General features: G+C 38.8%; 1 protein-coding gene across 1 annotated transcript in view; it reads right to left on the bottom strand.

Annotated features, from left to right (window-relative positions):
• The window catches only part of MPDZ (multiple PDZ domain crumbs cell polarity complex component), a 119,736-nt gene that overhangs the window by 56,596 nt on the left and 40,453 nt on the right, over positions 1-22,687 (bottom strand). Inside the window, exons 22-30 of the mRNA XM_075589157.1 lie at positions 20,162-20,266; positions 18,888-18,980; positions 18,422-18,599; positions 15,874-15,984; positions 15,384-15,467; positions 10,708-10,806; positions 4,749-4,820; positions 3,276-3,429; positions 2,238-2,434 (exon numbers count right to left, since the gene is read on the bottom strand). Coding sequence (XP_075445272.1) covers positions 2,238-2,434; positions 3,276-3,429; positions 4,749-4,820; positions 10,708-10,806; positions 15,384-15,467; positions 15,874-15,984; positions 18,422-18,599; positions 18,888-18,980; positions 20,162-20,266 — 1,093 coding nt within the window. The remainder of the gene's footprint in view (positions 1-2,237; positions 2,435-3,275; positions 3,430-4,748; positions 4,821-10,707; positions 10,807-15,383; positions 15,468-15,873; positions 15,985-18,421; positions 18,600-18,887; positions 18,981-20,161; positions 20,267-22,687) is intronic.

Below are 22,687 nucleotides of genomic sequence, written 5' to 3'. Positions count from 1 at the left end.
CCGGCTACGGAGTGAGGAGCTGATCACAGAAGAGATGTAGGGAGGAGTGTGGAGGGAGCAGGCATGTAGGGCTTTCTTCCAGCTGAACCACTTCCGGGCAGCAGGTGGCGGTGCAGAGCACTCCATAGCTGCTACTCCTTGCATCTCCCGGTTCCGTGTGTCTGTTGCTAAGTGTGTGTATGTGTATGTCTGTGTTGGTGTGTGTGTGTGTGTTTATACAGTAAGTGTGTTGGTGTGTGTATTTGTAATGCATATGTGTGTTTCATACATTATGTGCATGTATATGTTGTAAATTAGTGCTATTTTTATATGTTGAATATAAATGTGTATTTGTATATAGTATGAGTGTGTTACACTAATGTTGCATGTTTGGTATGTGTGTATATGGTGTAGTGTGTGTATATGGGAGGGGAGAAAGGAGAGATAGGATGGGGGGAGGGAGGAGAAGATGGGGGAGGGAGGAGAAGATGGGGAGGAGGGAGTAGAGGTGATGAGGAGGAGGGGGAGAGATGATGATGATGAGGGATAATGACGAGGAGTGATGATGAGATGGAGCAATCTTTTTCTCCTGCGCCCCCCTGCCAGCTGTCCCCATCTCCGCCCCCCCCTTTACCTTGGATCCGGCGTTCTAGGTGTCATGACGTTACGTTGCCATGGCGTCGCGTCTCAAGAAGCCGTCTGAACCAAGGTAAGTGAAGTTTACAGAGGCCTTCGCCATTTCCCTGGCATTTAATTTAAGTGCCTTTCGGGAAGCGTGCGGGGCCTCTGTAAACCTCGCACCCCCCACAGATAATCTCGCACGCCCCTTAGTTTGTACACCCCTGAGATAGAGGATCAGGGACAGGATGGGAGGGAGAAAAAATTCTAGTCAGTATTAATACTGTATTAATGGGGCCCTATTTTTTTTTTTGCCCGGGGGCCCGCGAATGTCTAGCTACGTATAACACACGGATATGATTTTTTAATTAACAAAATCGCCTTGAAATGTAGATAAGGTACCATTAAGTTGTAATTTGTTAACACATTTTCATGTGCAAAGTAAAAAAGTTGCTTAACATGGGTCATAAGTTCCGAGTATAAAACAAGAGTTCAAAATCTAACTCAGCAAGTCCTCAGTATGTATTCACTAACTGCATATTTTTTTAATTTACAAAACGTTTTACCAGGAAGTAAAACATTGAGAGTTACCTCTCGTTTTCAAGTATGTCATGGGCATAGAGTTAAGGTGACAAACAATACATGGTTACAAATACAGTTACATAAGTGAGCAGGGTATACATTATATACAAGACATCGCATGCACGGCTAGAGATAATATATATTATAGGCGTATGTAACAGTTACAGACCATATTAAAATGTGAGACAGCTTTAGTTTTGAAAGAACTAAGACTGGTGGTGGCTGAATCTCCGGTAGATTGTTCCGGTTTTGGGGTGCACGGTAAGAGAAGGAGGAGAGGCCGGATACTTTGCTGAACTTTGGAACCATGGAACCTTTTGGAGTCTGATCTCAGATAAGTGCTGCATGTGATATGGGTGAGGAGCTTGCTCAGATAGACGGGTAGCTTGCCCAGAAAGTATTGGAAGCAACACAGGAAAGGTGAACTTTGCGCATAGACTCAAGTGATGACCAATCTAGTTCTTTGAGCATTTTGCAGTGATGTGTGTTGTAGTTAGATTGGAGAACAAAACGGCATATTGAATTGTAGAGGGTATCTAGTTTGCTAAGGTGGGGTTGGGGTGTCGAGCCGTATACTATGTTCCCATAGTCGATAATTGGCATTAGCATCTGCTGTGCGATACACTTTCTGACAAGCAGACTTAGGGAGGATTTGTCCCTATAAAGTACACCTAGTTTGGCATAGGTTTTAGATGTCAGGGTATCAATGTGCATCCCAAATGTTAAATGGGAGTCAAACCATATGCCCAAGTATTTAAAACTAGTAACAGGAGTTAGGGTGGTATTAGCGTTGGTTCTGATCTGGAGCTCAGTCAATGGAAGCTTTAAAAATGTAGTCTTGGTCCCAAATACCATTGTTACAGTCTTGTCAGTGTTTAAAAACAGTTTGTTTTGGGAAATCCAATTTTCAAGTCTCAAAAAGTCAGATTGTGTATGTGTTCAAGGACGGAGAGGCTAGGGCTGTGTGCATATAAGATTGTGTCATCTGCATACTGTACATGTGTATTGAAGCACCCTTACAAGCTGTAGGAAGATCATTGATGATACTGTATACTTGCCTCTAGTAGCTCATCAGCAATCTGCAACTGGCCATCTTTGCCAGCTGCTCCATTTGGATCAATCCCCACGACGAAAACGCTCATTCGTGATCGGTCTTTGTTTCCAGCAAGGCTCAGACCCAATCCAGTCTTTCCTTTCTCCAGCTCTATAATATGTAACTCTCCTGGCAGGTTTCCATACCGCTGCGATATCTTTCCTAAATGGGAAGAGAAAACACTTAATTAATAAGTCCATCATACTAAGGCACACACATGGATAATTAGCTCTTTGCAGCAAAATTGGGATGAAAATGTGCTGAGGTCCCCTGGAAACAGCAGCACATTATTACCCCCATTTTACCACAGAGGACTGTTCAATGTTATCTATAGCTCAACCCAGTTATATTGGTGATTTGAGAAGTTATAGGACTTTTCCCAAAGATGGCAGAAACCACAAAGTAGTGCAAAATAAAAGGACGACCAAGCAAAAGTGCAGTGTTTGTCTAAAATGATAAAAAAAACAGGTGCTTTTTTTTCTTGATCAAAAAACAAAGAGATAATTTTTGGTTCCATCCCTTGTGTCCGGGCTGTAACATTAATACTCAATTATGACTTACCTTTGAATCTTAAACGCCATGATAAACTGGTTACCCTAATGGGAAAGATACAGAGTGATGGGAAATAGTAACCTGCAGGTTATTTTATTTAGAGAACTATTACTGAAAATCTTTTTTGTCTCCCTATAACATTCCTTTAACTGGTTAACTGCACATATACAGTAAATCACTGTTTACACTTTTAAAGAGATACAATGACAATCAACGTCCCCAAAATAAGGATTCTAAAAACTTACCTAAAGTTTGAATAGAAATGTTAATGTAAAGTTATTGCGCTTTTTATATATATTTTTTTATACAATGGATCCACAAAACTCCAGGTAAGTAAGTAGAAACTTTATTTTCCAATGCAAAAAAACCTCTGTTTTCCATTGAAGATACCCATTAAAATCCGCTAATTCAGTTCCCCTTTTTCTTGATTTTGTTCATATTTTTGACTTACGCCAGCTATAGCCAAACTCATCTTCCTTTTCTGGGTCTCCTGGGACTGTATTGCATGTTATCTGAAAACTGCCAGAGCTCATTGATGGAAACGCCGAAACAGGAGGATTACAGAAGTTTGTCTTTTCTGTTTCTGAATCCGAGTTACTAGAAGCCTGAAGGAGAAATTAAATGCTTTAACATTGACTTGCAAGATGGTAGTCACTACTAATGAAATGGAAGATTACAAAGGGAAATATTTTATATTTGTATATTGCTTTGGCAATTTACACTTGCTGTATAGGGCAAAATGCATTCCAAATAATAATAATAATAAAAAAAAAAACTTTGGGGTTACTACATACATGCAACAACTATCTCAAAACTAAGGTTAAGCAGGTGTTATACTGAAAAATGTGAAATGGGACATTTATTCGCGGCTATCTTGCCGCAACCAAGTTCCCCACCATCGTTCGGTCGCCGACAGACCCTCTGCTGCAACCGCTCCACCACTGGACACTCAGCCGCCAACTCTTTCACCAATAAGGTAAATTCATTTAAGTGGTTTTAGGCTAATGGATTAAAGTTTTTAGGGTAGGGAATTAGAATAAAGGGTTAAGGTGTTAAGGTAAAGGATTAGCGTAAGGGATTAATGTTTTTTGGGTAGGGGATTAGGGTAAGGGGTTTTAGGGTGAAGGATTTTAGCGTAAGGGGTTAAGGTTTTTGGGTAGGTAGCGTTGGTTTTAGGAGTTAAGATTAGGGATTTTTAGGGATTAACGGTTTACTTTGCCGGCGAAACGGCCGGCGATGAGTGGCGGCTAAACGCTGGTGGCAACTTGGTCAAAACGGCCGCGACCAAGTGTTCTTGACTGGAAAAATGTGGCTTTACCAAGCAGCTTGAATGTTATTGTTCATTAACACTTTAGCTACCAGGGGTGGCATGGAATGAATTTCTTTCCAATGTGCTGCAATCCTCTCTGGCAGCGGAAAGAGCAAATGCAACTTGAAGAGTGAAAGCTTTGGATTGGGAATGCCTAAATAATGAGTGTTTCATCAATGTTGTTCAAATGACTAATGCAGTGTTTAAAAGCCAGTTCATGCTAAAGTCACCTGGGAAAAACAAACACACATACACAATGAAATGGACATATCTGAAATAATGTTTAGGAAGAGTATATAAACATATTTTGCATTAATATCTTATTTTACCTATCCAGCAGGGAGATATCAAGGCAATTTGTGCATGAAATTTTAAAATGTATCCCCAAAAAGCTACAAAGAAGAACAGGACATATTTATCTTTCTTGATCTTTAATTGCTCGTATTCTTACATTATTGAATATACTGTATATATATATTTTTGTACATGATCAAATATATGAACACAATAAGTACATCAGAAAACAGTTATATATAGCACCACAAACACACTACACACTGATTGATGTTGGTGAAACACATCCACAAATACTTGACTCTGCTCACTCAGACAAACCTTAAATGGAGTGGGAGCAAAGGGGTTAGTTGGGGAACAACGGAAGGCAATTCTAACCGGATTCATTGCGTCCTACAGCGACAAAAAACAGAATTGTACACTCAACAAGATTTGACTCAATACAGTGCATTCTTTGAAATCTTAGTATTCACAGTGAACAGTTTTAACCAGGGGAATGACAAATGTTTTTGTTAAAAGTTCAAATACTTTTCCAATTACGTTGACCATGTACATTAGCGTTTACACTGCTTCTGGTGAGGTGGTCGGATTGAATGCACTTGAGGCACAGGAGCAGAAGTATAGTTGCATGTATTGGAAAAAAAATAATAATGAATGGTCAACCACACTAGACAAGCTTGTGCTTCCATCAACAGGCTATAGTTTACTTTCTGTAGTGTAGTGCAAATCATTTGGACCATCTGGGAAGGGAAGTTTGGTTTTCATATCGGCTTTTGACTTATAAATATAAAAGCGCAACATTAAGAATGTGAATAATAGTCACAGATATGCAAAACAAGCTCAACCTATGGAGCCCAATTGGTTTGCATTGACATCAGCAGTAAGTTAGTCATTTCTGTGAAGTACAATGCGAGTAACTTTCCTGCTGCAGAAGCCAGGAGCAAAGTGATTAAAATACGCGTAATGCGAAGCACGAGTCATTATTAACACTATAGATTATTCATTTTGGGGAATTTTACTATTTAAAATGTATAACAAGATACCACATTAAAATATGTTGCCTTTAAACACGCATTGATAGCTCTCGCCAGAGAAATCTTGTTTTGTCATCCCTGTGTAATATGTAATATACGCGCGCACACTGACTTATTTAAAGATAAAATGATACAGATTTAATTGATAAATGGCACACTACTGCTTCTCATCTGAACTGGTCGTTTTTGAGACTGTGAGATTAGCGTTGAAGATCGAATTCTCTTTATAATTCTAACAAGAAGTGCACACAGAAGTATGTGTTTCATAAAAATATATTTGTTTCTGTGACTGAAATAGCAAACACCGCTTCAACACAATTTACCCCCACAAATTTGACACTGATATTTCAAGTGTGTCCACGTGAAAAGGATTTAAATTTAAATTTGGTGTGGAAAGTGAATGTTTTGCTTCAGTATATAACAAAACAGATTTTCAGTCTGGATGCAAATGTGAAGCAGTACAATTGTTTTGTATGAAAGAAAGCAACATTGCCTACTACTGGTAACCAGGGCCGCCAACAGGGGGGGATCTGCCGGGGTTGGTGTCCCGGGCCCGCTGGCTGGGGGGGCGGGGCCTGGCCAGCGCTGCAAATTCCCCCCACCTCTGGCCAGGCCCTGCTGCCGGTTGTGGCCGGGCCCCCAGTGGGGTTCAGTCAGGCGCGTTGGCGCTCCCTCCCCATGCCCCCTCCCCCACAGCCCCACAACTGCTGCCCGGGGAAGGTAGGCTCGGGGGGAGGAGGGGTTTGGGGGGGCGGCGGCGAAACTGGCCTCTCCCAGTCCCCGGGGCAGGAGGTAGGCGCGCGGGCAAAGAAGTCCGGCGGTTGGCGGGCGGGGGGAAGTCTGGCGGTTGGCGCGCAGGGGGTGAAGAAGTCCGGCGGTTGGCATGCGCAGGGCTTCCCTCCTCGATCAGGGAGGTGTCCAATGTGGCCAGGTGCGGTTCTCCCCGGGTGCTCCGCCCCTCCCCGGTTACCGCTTGCGGCTGTTTGAGCAGGGGGGATGTTTGGGGGAGACGCGTGCAGTTGTCCCATGGACTGGGTGCCCCTCCCTCTGCATCCGCTGGGGCCCCCCCCTCTGCATCCACTGGCCCCCCTTTGCATCCACTGCCTACCCTACTGACACCATCCCCAAGGTAAGCCTGAATTTTATATATATTGGGGAGGTGGGGGTATTTTGTATATGTATTGGGGAGGTGGGGGTATTTTGTATATGTATTGGGGTGGGGGGGTCTTTTTAAAATGTATTGGGGCCACCCATCCACCCTGTCAGTCACCCACCTGCCTAGCCCCTCCGGGCCCATATTTTACACCCTCCAGGCCCATACTGAATCCCCCCAGGCCTTTTGTCACATTAGATGTAGCATTGGGTATCTTTGTCTTTTGTTGAAAATATTAAAATAAACAGATTTCATTGTACTGTTTTTTTCCGTATTTAACATTAACAATATAACAGTTAAGTGAAAGTTGTGCGCAAAGGTTTTTCCCCCTGCTTATTTGTATATGTAAAGCATGTGACAATGTATATTTCTACATTCTTACCTAAGCTGGCAATAGTTTTGTGTTCCTGTTATAAATCTGTAAAAAATCCTGATTATGTGCCTAACATAATGGCTGCCTTTCAGTTTCAATCCATTCTTCAGTCAGGTAACATTATCTAGTGTTACAGTTTACAGCTCAAACTGCTTGGAATATTGGCAACAAATTATCACGAACAGGAAAGTGTTGCAAAGATCTTACACTGCTTGGGAGGTGTGCTAGAAACTGGGGGGATTTTCTGGAGATGGGGGCGGCAGGTATAGAGGTTCCGTGTTCTCCCCCGGGCATTTAAATGAAATGCCAGGGGACTGCGCGAGGCCTCTATAATACATTTACCTTCCCTTCCAGCGGCACATTGTCCAAACTGCTTGGAATATTGGCAACAAATTATCACAAACAGGAAAATGTTGCAAAGATCTTGTACTGCTTGGGAAGTGGGCAAAAACCTGCTATAGAAATCAAAGGATTCTGTAACACTCATGAAAAATGGCAAAAATAAGTATATATTTATATTTTAGATGAGTTACTTATTTTTTCCCCAACTCTTAATGACATTTTTCATGAGTGTTACAGCATCCTTTGATTTCTATAGCAGGTTTTAGCCCACTTCCCAAGCAGTACAAGATCTTTGCAACATTTTCCTGTTTGTGATAATTTGTTGCCAATATTCCAAGCAGTTTGAGCTGTAAACTGTAACAATAGATAATGTTACCTGACTGAAGAATGGATTGAAACTGAAAGGCAGCCATTATGTATACACACACACACACACACACACACACACACACACACACACACACACACACACACACACACACACACACACACACACACACACACACACACACACACACACACACACACACACACACACACACACACACACTTATGTGAAAAAGAAAGTACTGTACATCCTCTTTGAATTCTATGGTTTACATATCAGGACATAATAACAATCATTATTCCTTAGCAGGTCTAAAAATGAGGTAAATACAACCTCAGATGAACAACAGCACATGACATATTACACTGTCATGATTTATTTAAACAAAACTAAAGCCAAAATGGAGAAGCTGTGTGTGAAAAACTAAGTACACCCTTACTGCTTCCATAGGAATTAAGATGCTAAGTAGCAGACAGGTGCTGCTAATCAAATGCCCTTGATTAATTGATCATCAGCAAGTGTGAACACCTCTATTAAAGCCGAAGGTTTAGCAGTTTGCTGGTCTGGAGCATTCAGGTGTGTGTTAACACAATGCCAAGGAGGAAAGACATCAGCAATGAATTAGAGAAGCAATTGTTGCTGCCCATCAATCTGGGAAGGGCTATAAGGCCATTTCCAAACAATTTAAAGTCCATAATTCTACAGTGGGAAAGATTATTCAAAAGTGGAAAACATTCAAGACAATTGCCAATCTTCCCAGGAGTGGACGTCCCAGCAAATTCACCCCAAGGTCAGACAGTGCAATGCTCGTAGAAATAGCAAAAAACCCAAGAGTTACATCTCAGACTCAACAGGCCTCAGTTAGCATGTTAAATGTTAAAGTTCATGACAGTACAATTAGAAAAAGACTAAACAAGTATGGTTTGTTTTGAAGGGTTGCCAGGAGAAAGCCTCTGCTCTCTAAAAAGAACATGGCAGCACGGCTTAGGTTTGCAAAGTTGCATCTGAACAAACCACAAGACTTCTGGAACAATGTCCTTTGGACAGACGAGACCAAATTGGAGATGTTTGGCCATAATGCACAGCGCCACGTTTGGCGAAAACCAAACACAGCATATCAGCACAAACACCTCATACCAACTGTCAAGCACGGTGGTGGAGGGGTGATGATTTGGGCTTGTTTTGCAGCCACAGTACCTGGGAACCTTGCAATCATTGAGTCGACCATGAACTCCTCTGTATACCAAAGTATTCTAGAGTCATATGTGAGGCCATCTGTCCAACAGCTAAAGCTGGGCCGAAATTGGGTCATGCAACAGGACAATGATCCCAAGCACACCAGCAAATCTACAACAGAATGGCTGAAAAAGAAAAGAATCAAGGTGTTGCAATGGCCCAGTCCTCAACCCGATTGAAATGCTGTGGCTGGACCTTAAGAGAGCAGTGCATAAACAAATGCCCACAAACCTCAATGAACTGAAGCAACATTGTAAAGAAGAGTGGGCCACAATTCCTCCACAACGATGTGAGAGACTGATAAAGTCATACAGAAAACGATTACTTCAAGTTATTGCTGCCAAAGGTGGTTCTACAAGCTATTGAATCATAAGGTGTACTTATTCACACATGGTTTCTCCATTTTGGCTTTATTTTTGTTAAATAAATCATGACACGGTGTAATATATCATGTGTTGTATTTAACTAATTTTAAGACCTGCTATGGAACAGATGATTGTTATTATATCCTGATATGTAAAACCATAGAATTCAAAGAGTGTACTTTCTTTTACAAACGTGTGTGTGTGTGTGTGTGTGTGTGTGTGTGTGTGTGTGTGTGTACCATATAAGCTCACATACACACAGACATTTAACTTGAGAGGTTTTTACGTTTTGCTGTATTAACAGGACCTACTATGGTTATTTCCCCTCATACAGAGGTACAGTAAAAGGAAAGGTTCACAGTGTAGTGTTAGGACCTGCAAATTTGGTTATACCTTGACGCTGGTATGCAGGCTTATGACGCTTTGGCCAAAGGGTTTAACTAAATAACCAAGAAAAATATTATTATTGAAGTATTTACACTTTATACTTATTACCATACATGATTTGTCAATTGGATGTAGCATTGGACAGGGGTCTTTTGGTGTGTGTGTGTGTGTGTGTGTGTGTGTGTGTATATGTGTATGTGTATATATATATATATATATATATATCTATCTCTCACATGTTTTTCTGCTTTAATTAAAAATCTCACACTTGCAGTGTATAAGCCAGCCTTCCAACATGCACATTGCCCTGGTCATATACGCATATCAGCTGTGGCTAGGCTGTACATCACTTTTAAAATACTTAAACCAAAAAGGAACAGATTCCAACCTTTTCCTGATGTAAATAAGCCTTTCGCTTCCTGGTAATTACATCACTTGCAAGGAACAGAGACAGTATCTAAACATTGTTAATTAGTCATTTAACTTTTGAAAGCCCAGCACACAAAGTAGACAAGCATGCAGATTACCAAGTATGTAATATTAGTGCTTTAGGCCGCGATTATAGTGGCAAAGACGGCACACGCAGAGTGAACAACAAAATTTGTCTCTATGAGGCCGCCACCGATTAAGTGCGTCTGCGCATGCGATTCTCGAGAAGACAAACAATTTTGTCTTTGCCGTGCGACGGTCGGGTCACATGCGCGGTTCAACCAATGAGGGTGAACCGCCCACGTGACGTCACGGCCACGCCACCCCGTCGCATAAGACCTCAGTGGAGGTTTCGCGTGAGTGACAGGCGCGTGTGACGTCATGCGCACACTGTCACTGTAATCGCAGCCTAAGAGTGGCCACTGTAATCGCGGCCACAGAGTATGTGGGAGGCAATTGTGCTACTAAAATATAAAACATGCAACATTGCCCCCAATTACAATTTACAGATTAGTAGAATGTATGCTTCAATATCCTCCACAAATGCTGTGCCACTAAATGTCAATATCAGAAAAGTACATCACGCAAGCCACAAAACACTGGAAAATAGTAATAAAGTAAATGACATCCAACCTTGTTAGTGTTGAACTGGGAAGAAGCAGCAAATGGATTAGTGCACGTGAAGAGAGGCTTAGTACCAAAGGTGCTCTGCAACAAAGGCAAGGTTTTTTTCTAAAAAGATATATATAGAAAATAGGACAGGAAAAAAAAAAAACAATTTAAAAACCAAACCACTTGAAAATAGGGCTTATTATATGAATACACAAAAACAACATTATCAATGAAATGTAAAAGTGCATTTTTTTTAAAATTCCAATAACCTTTTCAATATAGCCTACTTCTTCTTATATCTACTATATATTTTGGAAAGTTGTTTGACTGTTTGCTATAAACCAAATTTTGCATGATTGTTCCTGAGGTCAAGGACCAGGTTTTTGTTTATGTTTGGATACAATTGGACATAAAATACAAAAAAAGTAAACTGCACTAACTCCGTATTAATACTTGTAACTGATGTTCAGGCCCAGTACCTTAACCATCAGGTACATAGACGAAATATAAGTCAGAACAGCACTCATGAAAATAAAAATTAAAACTGCTAACTCATTAATTGAAAATATTATTTATTACAAAAAAGTAAACATACAAAAATCTATTTGATCAAAACAAATAACTTCACAAAGTGTCTAATAGCAAGTTTAATAGAAAGCCTGAGGAAAGAGCAGGGGAGCCCTGAAACACGAGTGTTGCTTTGGACATCTGAGTGGTGACTATGTACCTTTCATTTTTAAACTTGATATTAGACTTTTTCTTAAGCTATTTGCCTGGATTTAATTGATTTTTGTAATGAGGTAGCAAGTTTTTATTTTTATTTTCATGAGTGCTTGTCTGACTTAATTTTTTCTATGGATACAATTGGACAACATTTTGAATTAACATGGCGGACTGAACCTTTAAAAACTGCACTGATTTTAACCAAATTCAGCAGGATTGAAATAAATAAATACACACACACACACACACACACACACACACAGGGGAGGGATATACTTCAATCACAGATCACATTTCAGTATGCACTGTTTTAAAGTTAAAACCCTTTTTTGGCTTCATTCATTGTAACATCGCCGGAAGAAGAGATCAGTGTGTTAGCCACAGAATGGTATCGTCTATTCGTTTTTGATTATTAAAGGTCGGCTAAGACGGTACCGATACACACACACACACACACACACACACACACACACACACACACACACACACACACACACACACACACACACACACACACACACACACACACACACACACACACACACACACACACACACACACACACGTTTTTCCAACAGCATTAGACTAAAAAGACCTACTTTTTTTTTCATCAACAAACTAAAAAATTAATTAATTTTAATTACCCATTTAAAAATCTCAGTATTTTTTGGTTTCTTTGAATTTCCGAGCAACACTGGGTACTTTCAGCTAGTACAATATAATTGAAGAGAGTTGACTATCCTGGAAATGTCTATAAGCCTAAAGCACAGTTGTCTTTATGTTATCTTGCCATTATACTGAATGGTCATTTCACATAAGAGGTTGTTCATTAAACGTATTACTTTATTACTGAGGTGAAGCAAATTTGTATTCGCTTATTTGGCCATACATTAAACTGTACTTTTATAGAGCACCAAGTTGTTCCAGAGAAGTAGATTAAATATGGTGCTAAAGGTGCCATCTTTAAACAAGTTCCCGGTGTGTTTAATCAGGCCAATCACGATTTAGAAACTCTTTCAGCACTAACATGATTAGTTGTACCTCTTCATCTCATCTTGCTAAAATATATCTTTAACATTTTCAATTCTACTACATTATGTGCCCTTTTTTTTATTCTTATTGAGTTTTGTTGCCAAAATCATTTTTACAACTTTTCACTAGTACAAAATAAAGTTATTTGTTCTACTCTAACTACACAGTTTTATTTATTTGTACCCTTCATTTTTTCTTGCCTACATTTTCTGATCACAGGGGACCCCATAGTTGTAAATCATTGCTCTACAGAAAATGCTTTCTATTTGCGTTTACTGTATGTGAACATAACACGAAAAAACACCAACACATTTTACTTTTCAAGGTCATACTGACATGGGTAAAGGAGTGGCCTGCAGCAAATAGCACTGGAGTGGGACGGCACACTTCAAGCCTAAGTACCAACTCTTTATGACCTTAAGCAAAGAACCAATGTCCTTGTGCCTGCCGCTCAAAAGATCGGGGCTGTGATTTACTATACCAGTATAATGTATAATGTACAATTAAGGGTACAACATCAGTGCAATTACAAACTATTCATCTCTACACTACTAGTTGGATAAAGTGTAATTTAACAGCTACAATGCATATCTTATATAATTAAGGTAACATTATCTATTGTTACAGTTTGCAGATAAAACTGCTGGGAATATTGGCAACAAATGATCACAAACAGAAAAGTGTTACAAAGATATTGCACTGCTGGGAAGCGGGCTAAAACCTGCTATAGACATGAAAGGATGCTCAGTATAATAAAATTAAATACAAATGGCATTGAGTTGAATTAAAAAAAATAATATTAATGTAGTAAGTATTATCTAATACTACAGAACTGATTTATTAAAAAAAACAACCCACAGATGTAGGATATTGCGTGGATTGCTCCTTTAAAGCAGCAAATCACAGCATCGGCATAATTATATATATATATATATATATATATATATATATATATATATATATATATATATAACAATAAACACAAAAGAGAAAGCGCATAGCCCATAGCGTAAAAAGCGTAAAATTTAATACAAAAATAGAAGAGGGAAACAGGCTCACTCACAAACGAAAATGAATAATAAGCATTGAGTATATCACCACACGATTCAGCACAGAGTCTCCTCCACAGCAAAAGGATGAAGAATGCTGTCAGCTATAAGTCCAAATGTTCAGACCTCGTGGGGTACAATCAGATACTTAAACTGGAGGTTCTAAATGGATAGTTCCTCCAGAACAGGATCTCACCACGTGTTTTCCGTCCCCAGGTGATGACGTAATGCCGTCGCTGCTCTCCTTTAAGGCATCATCACCTGGGGACGGAACACACGTAGTGAGATCCTATTCCTGCTGCAAGGAGCCCCAGTGTTTGTTGCGGACGGCAAATCGACCTGATCTGGAGGAACTATCCATTTAGAACCTCCAGTTGAAGTATCTGATTGTACCCCATTTGGACTGATAGCTGACAGCATTCTTCATCCTTTTGCTGTGGAGGAGACTCCGTGCTGTATTGTGTGGTGATATACTCAATACTTATTACTAAATTTTACGCTTTTTACGCTATGGGCTGTGCGCTTTCTCTTTTGTGTTTTTTGATTTTTCTGGATGTGGTTCTCCATCTGAAAGCTGCCCTAAACTCATACAAGCGCAATCATTGGATTGGACACTACAGGAGTGGATTAGTATACAATTGATATTTTTTCTCCTATCATCTGTTATATGTATATACTTTATACTTGCTATTAGAGTAATTATATTTGTACTAACATTAAGTTACATATTACTATATCTATTGGCGTTACTATCTCTGTTATATATATATATATATATATATATTCCACTTAATAAGGCCATGTATATCTTTTTGCAATGCCGTTTAATACAGCTGTCGCTTATTTAATAAAACAATATTATTCCAATTTTATTTTTGACAACATTTTAGTAAATGAATAAGTCATATTTATTTGATACATAATTTAAAGTATACTATTACAAAAATCATCAACGTATCAGCCTGTGCATTTTCTTTTTATTGCTCTCAGGTGAACGTGTTGTCCCTTTAAATCAGGTTTTTTTCCATCACATTTTCAGATGAGAGGTCATCCCCCTGCACGCTATTCTTCTTGCAAAACATGGTCTCTTCTATGTTTAATAGCCAACAACCTCTATTTTCATATTGTATGTAAAGGCCATGCACTTCAAGTTACACATCTCCCTTCATTAGTAGTAGTGTTAAGATTTAAAAAGCCCTGCACCCCTTGGCTAGATGTTTCTGAAATCAAATCCTCAACTACAAAAGAAGTAAAGGAAAGGCTGTAGCCCGTTAATGTCTGGCCATCTTTGAGAGATGAACCAGATGCTCAAGTCTGTATACGATTTCAGATTAGGACTTTATTGCTGTTTCTTTTGTGTGCAAGTGGCTATACTATAAATGTGTTCCTGCTCTTTTACATTTAAATAAACCATTTGGCTTCAGCAAAAGGAAAACAAAATATTTGGCCCATAAAGGTATTTGAAGGTAACACTAATAATTTAGGCTGCCCAACAATGCATTCAAGAACAAGATATAAAAATAAAAAAAACTTAGAGCAGATCATTTACATATATGCCAAATGTTCAGTACGTCAAAGAATTTACATAATATTTGATGTTCTTAACAGCTTGAATTAGTATGACATGTAAACAACATTTTGAAAAACACTCCTACACATTAACAGTTATTTAATTTACTAATAAACCTGCTTTAAAGCTGGTTTTAAAAATTGGTTTAATGTCTGTTCAAATAGCCAACTTGTATAATGTACACCTGATGTTCTGCGAGGAGTGAAAAGCACTGCATGTGAATACACAGCATTAGTTGAGGTTGAATGGATGACTTCACATCAACATGTTTGCGAGACACACAAACCAACATGCAGTGCAGTTATTCCAAGCAACATATTTACCTTAGATGAGTGATGAGAAAATGGGTTAGTAGGTGGGTACCCTCTGAGAGCAGAGGCAGATGGAGAGCAATACACAGATTCAGGCTGGAGAAGAAAAGGTGGGAAACATCTTTTGAATTCAAGAGGAAGTTCAGTTTGTGAAAAAAAGATAGACCAGTGAAACGACTGTTTAATCAATATGCAGAATCTACAGCCAGCAGGTTGTGAGTGAGTGATTCATTCCAGCAGACTAATAGCCGTCCCCCTCTTTTCCTCCTCATAGAACTATTTCCAACAGTGTTGCCTCATTTAAAATATACATCCCAGCGTAGAGTATGAGGGTTACGCAAGTAGAAAAATGTACTGAGGTGAAAATGTGGACTTTGAGCATTGCATCTAATGAAAACCATTTTGCTTTGTAGCAGCAAGATCCAACTATACTTTCATGTAACTTTAGCAAAACACATTTGCATATCTCTACTGCCTATTGCACAAGACTTTCAGTACTTACCCGTGGTCTGTTGATTATACTCTGAACCAAAAAAACAACGGGATTGCCGGCTTTCCTTATGGCTTCCACAGCTTGTTCATGGCTGGCATCTCTTAGATCAGTGCCATCCACCTAGAAAAGAGTGATATCAGCCCATGAAGAAAAACAAAAAACCATCACGTGCCATGTCCACATATATACCATGCTCCTTATTACATGTTATTATTTAAATAAGTGAAGAACAGGCAACACATTAAAAATGCATTAAATCCAGCATCTCATTAGATACATTGATGTTAACATTATCAGTCTGCAGTGCAAATGAAATGGAAACTATTTGGAAATAAATATCTGCGGTAGAATACAGAGTATTTGAATCTCTTCAGTCATGAAGAGGTTCACAACGAAGGCTTTCCATATTACGTTTCCTCTTAATGCAAAAGCAAGGCTAAAGAAATGTGAGCAGATAAAAAAAAATAAAAAACATACCTTCTTCTCTACTCGCTGCAAGGGAGCAAAGCATCTATTCCTACCTATTTTTCTTGTGACAGGGAAGTGTTATAAATAGATGTCAGTAATAGGCTTCATTAGTGCCAAAGGCCTTGATACAACAGCTTTAAGTAAGTGATTTTCTAAATAGCTTTAGTGCTAGGACTTCTTTCTACTGTGACAAATCTCGAAGTTAATCTGAAGCTTACTGTAAGTCTGGCAGACGACTCAGTAAAACAAACAGAAAGAGACAATGTAAGATTCAGGACCGTAATCTTGTTGATGCAAAAGCTACTATATAGTGCCATGTCCTGCCTACCCGGTCCAAAGATATATTTTCAAAGTATTTTTTCCAAGCTGGTCACATGCTTCATTGGGATATTACCCAGTATTTATCTAATGTGGAAATAAAATGATGTCAAATAATATCTTAGAATAGTTGTGTTTGAAAGTCACTAGAGACCATTACTACCACAGGTTATTTGTCATGTTTATGGCTAGTGAATGCCTATGGCCAAAGTTATTTACAACCATAGCATGTTGAGACCACAGTGTGTAGGCACAATAAAATAACACGATGTGCTGCATTTTACTAAAAGCCACTGACTTTATATTGCACATTTTAAGCATTATATATATGCACAGAAGATAAAAAGAATCCCTCCTCATAGGCACTCGCTACCAGCAGATTTGAGAAGTGGCAATAAATTAACAAATACATTAAAACTTAATCTTTACTTATATTAGAAATTAAAAACTCAGCTATTTCCAAACATCTGTTATTACTAAAAAAGTGTGATAGTGCTAATATTGCTGTGTTCAGCAATCTTTATCATTAGTGTCACATACAACCTGTATATACCTTCCCTCTATTTAGTGTTAATAAATTCTAAAAGACTTATCCTGTGCCCCAAATGTATTTATTTTGTTTTTCAACTTAGTGGGTGGGACTCAGTATAGCCACCTACTGCCTCATCAAATGGATAAAATAGTGATCCAATAAGATGTTAATATTTGCAGCACATATATTGCTACTAAGAAGATACAAAGTCACACTTGGTTTAAAAGCAGCCACTTGTTGGGTTGATATTTAAGTGCTGTATCCTATGGATAGCCTTCAGTTTTGTGCAGGGGTCTACAAACTCAGTCCTCAAGGGCCACCAACAGGCCAGCTTTTCAGGATATCCTCGCTTCTGCACAGGTGGCTCAATCAGTGGCTCAATTGAACACTGAGCCACTGATTGAGCCACCTGTGCTAAACCAGGGATATCCATAAAACCTGGACTGTTGGTGGCCCTTGAGGACTGAGTTTGGAGACCCTTGTCTCTTTTGTGTATTGCGACCATGCAGATACAATTTTTATAAAGGGGTCACCCACTTAAGCTCAGTGGTTTCCAAACTTTTGGTTAAAGAACCCAATGTGTAATTCTGAGGAAACCCAACCCTTTCTAATAGTGTGGCCGAGATCAGATCCATTGTAAATTCTGCTGTTTTTGGTACAATTTTCAAATTACCTAAAAATTGCAGGGAACCCTTTAGGAATTCCCACGGAACCCAAGGGTTCATAGGAACCCTGGTTGAAAAACACTGGCTATAGCTATTTGTTGAAGTACAGAGTGGTAGTGCTACAGTGTTAACTCCCAGTACTGGCTGTAGATACTGTTTACCCTTGGCAACAAGAAGCCATTGCTATAAGGGCAGGCAAATTGGTCCTTTTCGTAGAATGCAGAGTTATAATATATCATCATCATAGGATATTCATTATGAGGTGTAGAATATTGTTACTCATATAGAACGGAGAGGGATGCAAGGAGTCTGAGCTCCTGGTATATTACTAAGCAAATCACACTATTTGTTCCTATAATTAGGGTTTGTAAAAATCTACTTGTCCCTTTTAATGTATTTGCAGGCACTGATATTCGACAGCACATTATTCTAGGTAGGAGCATGCAATAGAGCCCGTCTGCGCTAATTATTTAGGAGCTATTAACTGACATACTTCAACCACAGTCACTGACATCATAAAATAAATGTGCTTGCAAAACAGACAGGCAGCCAAATATCCAATTCTCTCAGATACCTCTACAATCCTATCTCCAGTCGTTAATGTTCTATTCTTCCCAGCTGGACTATCTTCTAAAATGTGTTTGATGAAGATTCCTCTCATGACTTCCCCATTGCTTAAACGGCTTCCCATTCCTCTTCCGCCAACAATGCTTATTCCCAGAGATTTGCCAGGCTCTCTCCAGAGCTCAATCCTAAAAGAGAATGAAGAAAGAATCAACCTGTTCATCCCTAGATTATTTGAGCCTATATCATTAAATCACATATTTCTAGAATCCTCTGATAATTTCTGATTATCTGTATAATGTCGGCCTGCTTTAATTCCAGATAATATTATATGTTATCATATGAAGCCAAGAAGGCCAGGGTTATGGGCACGATGGAGAACTAAAACTGTATACCTGTTACTGTGTGCAAGTCTGACCTAAACCGTTTCTGTCCACCATGCTGGATGAAAGAAAAATAACATCATACTTATATACCTTCTTGGGTTGTTCCAGTTGCTGAATGCTGCATTCTCAAGTTCACTTTCTTCCCCCTCCCCTTCTTCACGTTCAGGCAGTTCTGGAACATTGCTAAGTAGAAAGTACGACAATTTAGTTCTTGTGATCCAAGGACAAGTGTTTTCATTTAATTCTCAGAATAAAACGTTGAAACTAGAAAAAACACATTTTACAGCAAAGTGTCTGAATACCATTGAGGATTAGGTTGAAGGGCTAAGAGATGGAAAACGGGCGAATCGCAACACCCAATCTTTATTTTCATGTCCTCTTTTCTCTCTGCCCTTTTGCCCGCTTTTATCCAACTGCTTCCACAGAGAGGGAGTGGCTTAGTTAGTAAACCTGGTTCAATTCCCGGTGTCAGCTACTTGTGACCTCGGGCAAGTCACTTGCTTCGGGCACCAAAAACATAAATTGTAAGCTCATCTGGGCAGGGACTGTGTCTGTAAAATTTACAGCTGCTGCATACCGCACACTATACTGTAATTGTGAAGCGCTTTGAGTCCCATCGGCGCTATATAAAATAAAGTTATTATTATGTCCTTTTGAAACACATTCTCCCTTCTCCTTTACATTTGTGCTTTGGCGAAAGGTGATATCTGATGCACAACAGGCATCTGAAATCTGCACAGACAAGACTTCCACTGTGATGGATTTTAACAGTGGAAGAATTGTTGTTTACCAAAAGCGAGGGAGAGGACTGTTTGCAGACTTGTATCTGCAGCACCTTGTCTCCTGCACTTCAGTTATAACTCCATGAAAGTTATATTATAGTTTCTAGAGTTTTGACTGTGAGTGAATGTCTGCCTACAATCTATCTGCTAATGAGGTAGGAAAATGAATGTTTATATTCAGAGACAACTTTATCTATGTATGTATATTTTTAATAATATAGCACCAACAATGTATGCAGCGCTTTACAAAATAAACAATAGAATAAAGGAGAGTATGATAGAATTATATAAGTGTAACAAACATAAAAGCACATGATAGGAAAGGAAGTCCTTGCTCCGGTGAGCTTACAATCTAAATGGTATGTTGGGAGACTCAGAGACAAGACAGGGAAATGCAAGTGGCTGTTAGAAGTTGCTATGAGAACACGATCTATCTATGGGCATTTATATGAATGTGTGCTTGGAAATATCTGCAATTGGTGTGTGTGGAGGCACTTTTACATAAATCAACAACTACAAGTTGTTGCCACTCAACTTCACGAAAGGGATTAGTACCCAGATCCATTTTTATCTGATACTCACCTAGCATTGTGTGGGGAGAAAAGATCTAATGGCATTGTTCCTTCAGTCAGTTGACCCATGCAGGCTCTATATTCTTCCAAATGCTCACTTTGTACATAAGCAATGCTAGAAGAAAAGCACATCCCATAAATACTAATACTTTCCTAGTTTCTGGATTTCTCTCTGTCTTGCCCTAGACAGCAAAAAAAAAAATTAGAAGCCTCATAGATCCATGACAGAATGTATCCATGTCACACAGAATTTGACGGAAGTTAAGGACCGCTTAGTCTGTCTAGTTTGCCCATATTTGATCCATGGCTTTCTTTAAATGTATATTTTGGATAGTTTTTTGATCATCCCAAACATCTTTGAATTCCCTTACCACCGCTGTTGGGAGACTATCCTATTAATCCACCTTCCTTTTCGTGAAGTACTTCCTCACATTTCCAGCACCTGCTACCCTCCGCCTACATAGCATCACACGTCTTGTTCTAGAATTTCTTTTTCTCTGAAATATGCTACTTCCAGTTTTTCCTGATATGTTTTATGATGTAGACCATGCAGCATTTTAGGAACCTTTGTTTGCCCAATCGCTAATGTATTTATGTTCTACTGGAGATATGATCACCAGAACTGAACACTGTTCACTGCAGGGGAGGTCTCACAAATGATCTGTTCCTACTACTGATACCAATCCCTATACAACCAAGCCTGCTAACTATCCACATTACTTTGTTACATTGCTCGCCTACTTTTAAATCAGCTGAAATATTTGTACACTCTTGACCATTCCGCGAACTTACCTAAACCATTAATCATTTTTGTGTCATCTCTGTTGCAGATCTTTGTGCCATCTGCAAAAGACACACTTTCCCTTCAAGACTATTAGCAATGTCACTAATAAAAGATATTAAAGAGCACCGATCCCAATACATATCCTTAAGGTACTGAACTGGTCCCCATCTCCTCCTCTGAATATACTCCATTTACCACCACTCTCTGTCGCCTATCCTTTAACCAATCTCTTATCCATAAAACCATCTTAGAATCTAACCCTAAGCATTGCAACTTGCATATCAGTCTTCTATGTGGGACAGTGTCAAAGACCTAAAATCTAGATAAGCTACTCCTGATCTATTGCCATATACAGTAGTCAGAATGTTTTTTTTAAGGTATTTTTGACATAAACCCCCCCCCCCCCCAGTAAATCCATCTAATCTATAACGCTGCTCATCACACTCTCACTCTGCATCCTCTCCTTCCCTTAATTAAATCTTGTTGACAATTAAACTGCAATTAAAGCAATTAAACTGCAAAGCCAAATCACTATCATACTATATTCCAAAAATGTAGATATTTTGCTCTTCATAAGTCTGCAAGTTTAACTTCCCTTTTCTTCAATAACTAAATATGTATCTCCTGCAGCATCACTATTAAAATTGCACAATTCCATTTACTAAAAGAAATACTGATGTGCTGAATATTTAGAAGTTTTTGTATTTATTAAAAATATATTTGCATATTTACTCCATACCTTTGTGTATGGTGACTTTCTCCCCCCGTTCCCAGTTACACTGGTCTAAATTAACCAGTGATTAGAAGACAATCAATTTTCAAGATTACTACAAACGTAAATATGTCTAAATTCAGGGTGGGTGACGTAATTGAAATCAGGGTTGTCTAAATCACCGACATGAGCAGGAGACATATTATGGTATCCTGTTCTGAAATATCTCAACATCCAGCCAAAGAAAACAAATCAAAAATACACAAAAAAAAATACAAAAAATAAATAAATAAATAATAATAATAATAATAATATATATATATATATATATATAATATAATATATATATATATATATATATATACACACACACACACACACACACACATACACACACATACAGACATACATAAACATATATAGCCTGTGCTATGATCTCTTGATGTTTATACAATTGAAAGATGTCTTCGTTTATACCAGGATAATATATTTTTATCTGAAAATAACCTTTAAGAATTTAGCTTTTACGATGTTGAATTTGTTTTACATGGACGGGAGCTGAAGGGATTACATATTGCTTATAATATGTTCACTGTAATAAAGAACTGAGGAGTATTGCTCTAACAGAATATAAGCAATTTTCATTTGATTTCACATTAGGTGCTAAATTGAATCAAGGAGGATAAAAATACCATGAAGCCCACCAGCACCTTAATCAAGCATCACAGCTGGTGGCCACCAACACAAGTGCTTTGGGAATTAGCCAATAAACATGACGATATCACAGCTAAAATGAATTTGATCCACTGCCTGGCACCTGGGTTTTTTGACTGACATCCAATGAGTAGGAGTCAGATAAACAACTCATGAATGCATGATCAAGATTTTGCTTTCAATACAAAACGTGTTGTCTACAGAAGGAGGGGAGGAAAGGAACTATTTTATGCTAAATAAAAATAAAGCACATCAAATTCAAATGATCAAATTCTTCAGTTTATTCAATGGGTACTTTTTGCAATCTTATGATTCTTCCAATATGA

The sequence above is a fragment of the Ascaphus truei genome, chromosome 1 (genome assembly GCF_040206685.1).
Source record: "Ascaphus truei isolate aAscTru1 chromosome 1, aAscTru1.hap1, whole genome shotgun sequence".
Taxonomy (NCBI): Eukaryota; Metazoa; Chordata; class Amphibia; order Anura; family Ascaphidae; genus Ascaphus; species Ascaphus truei.
Note: the sequence above shows the minus strand (reverse complement) of the source record. Positions and strands in the feature narration are given on the sequence as shown.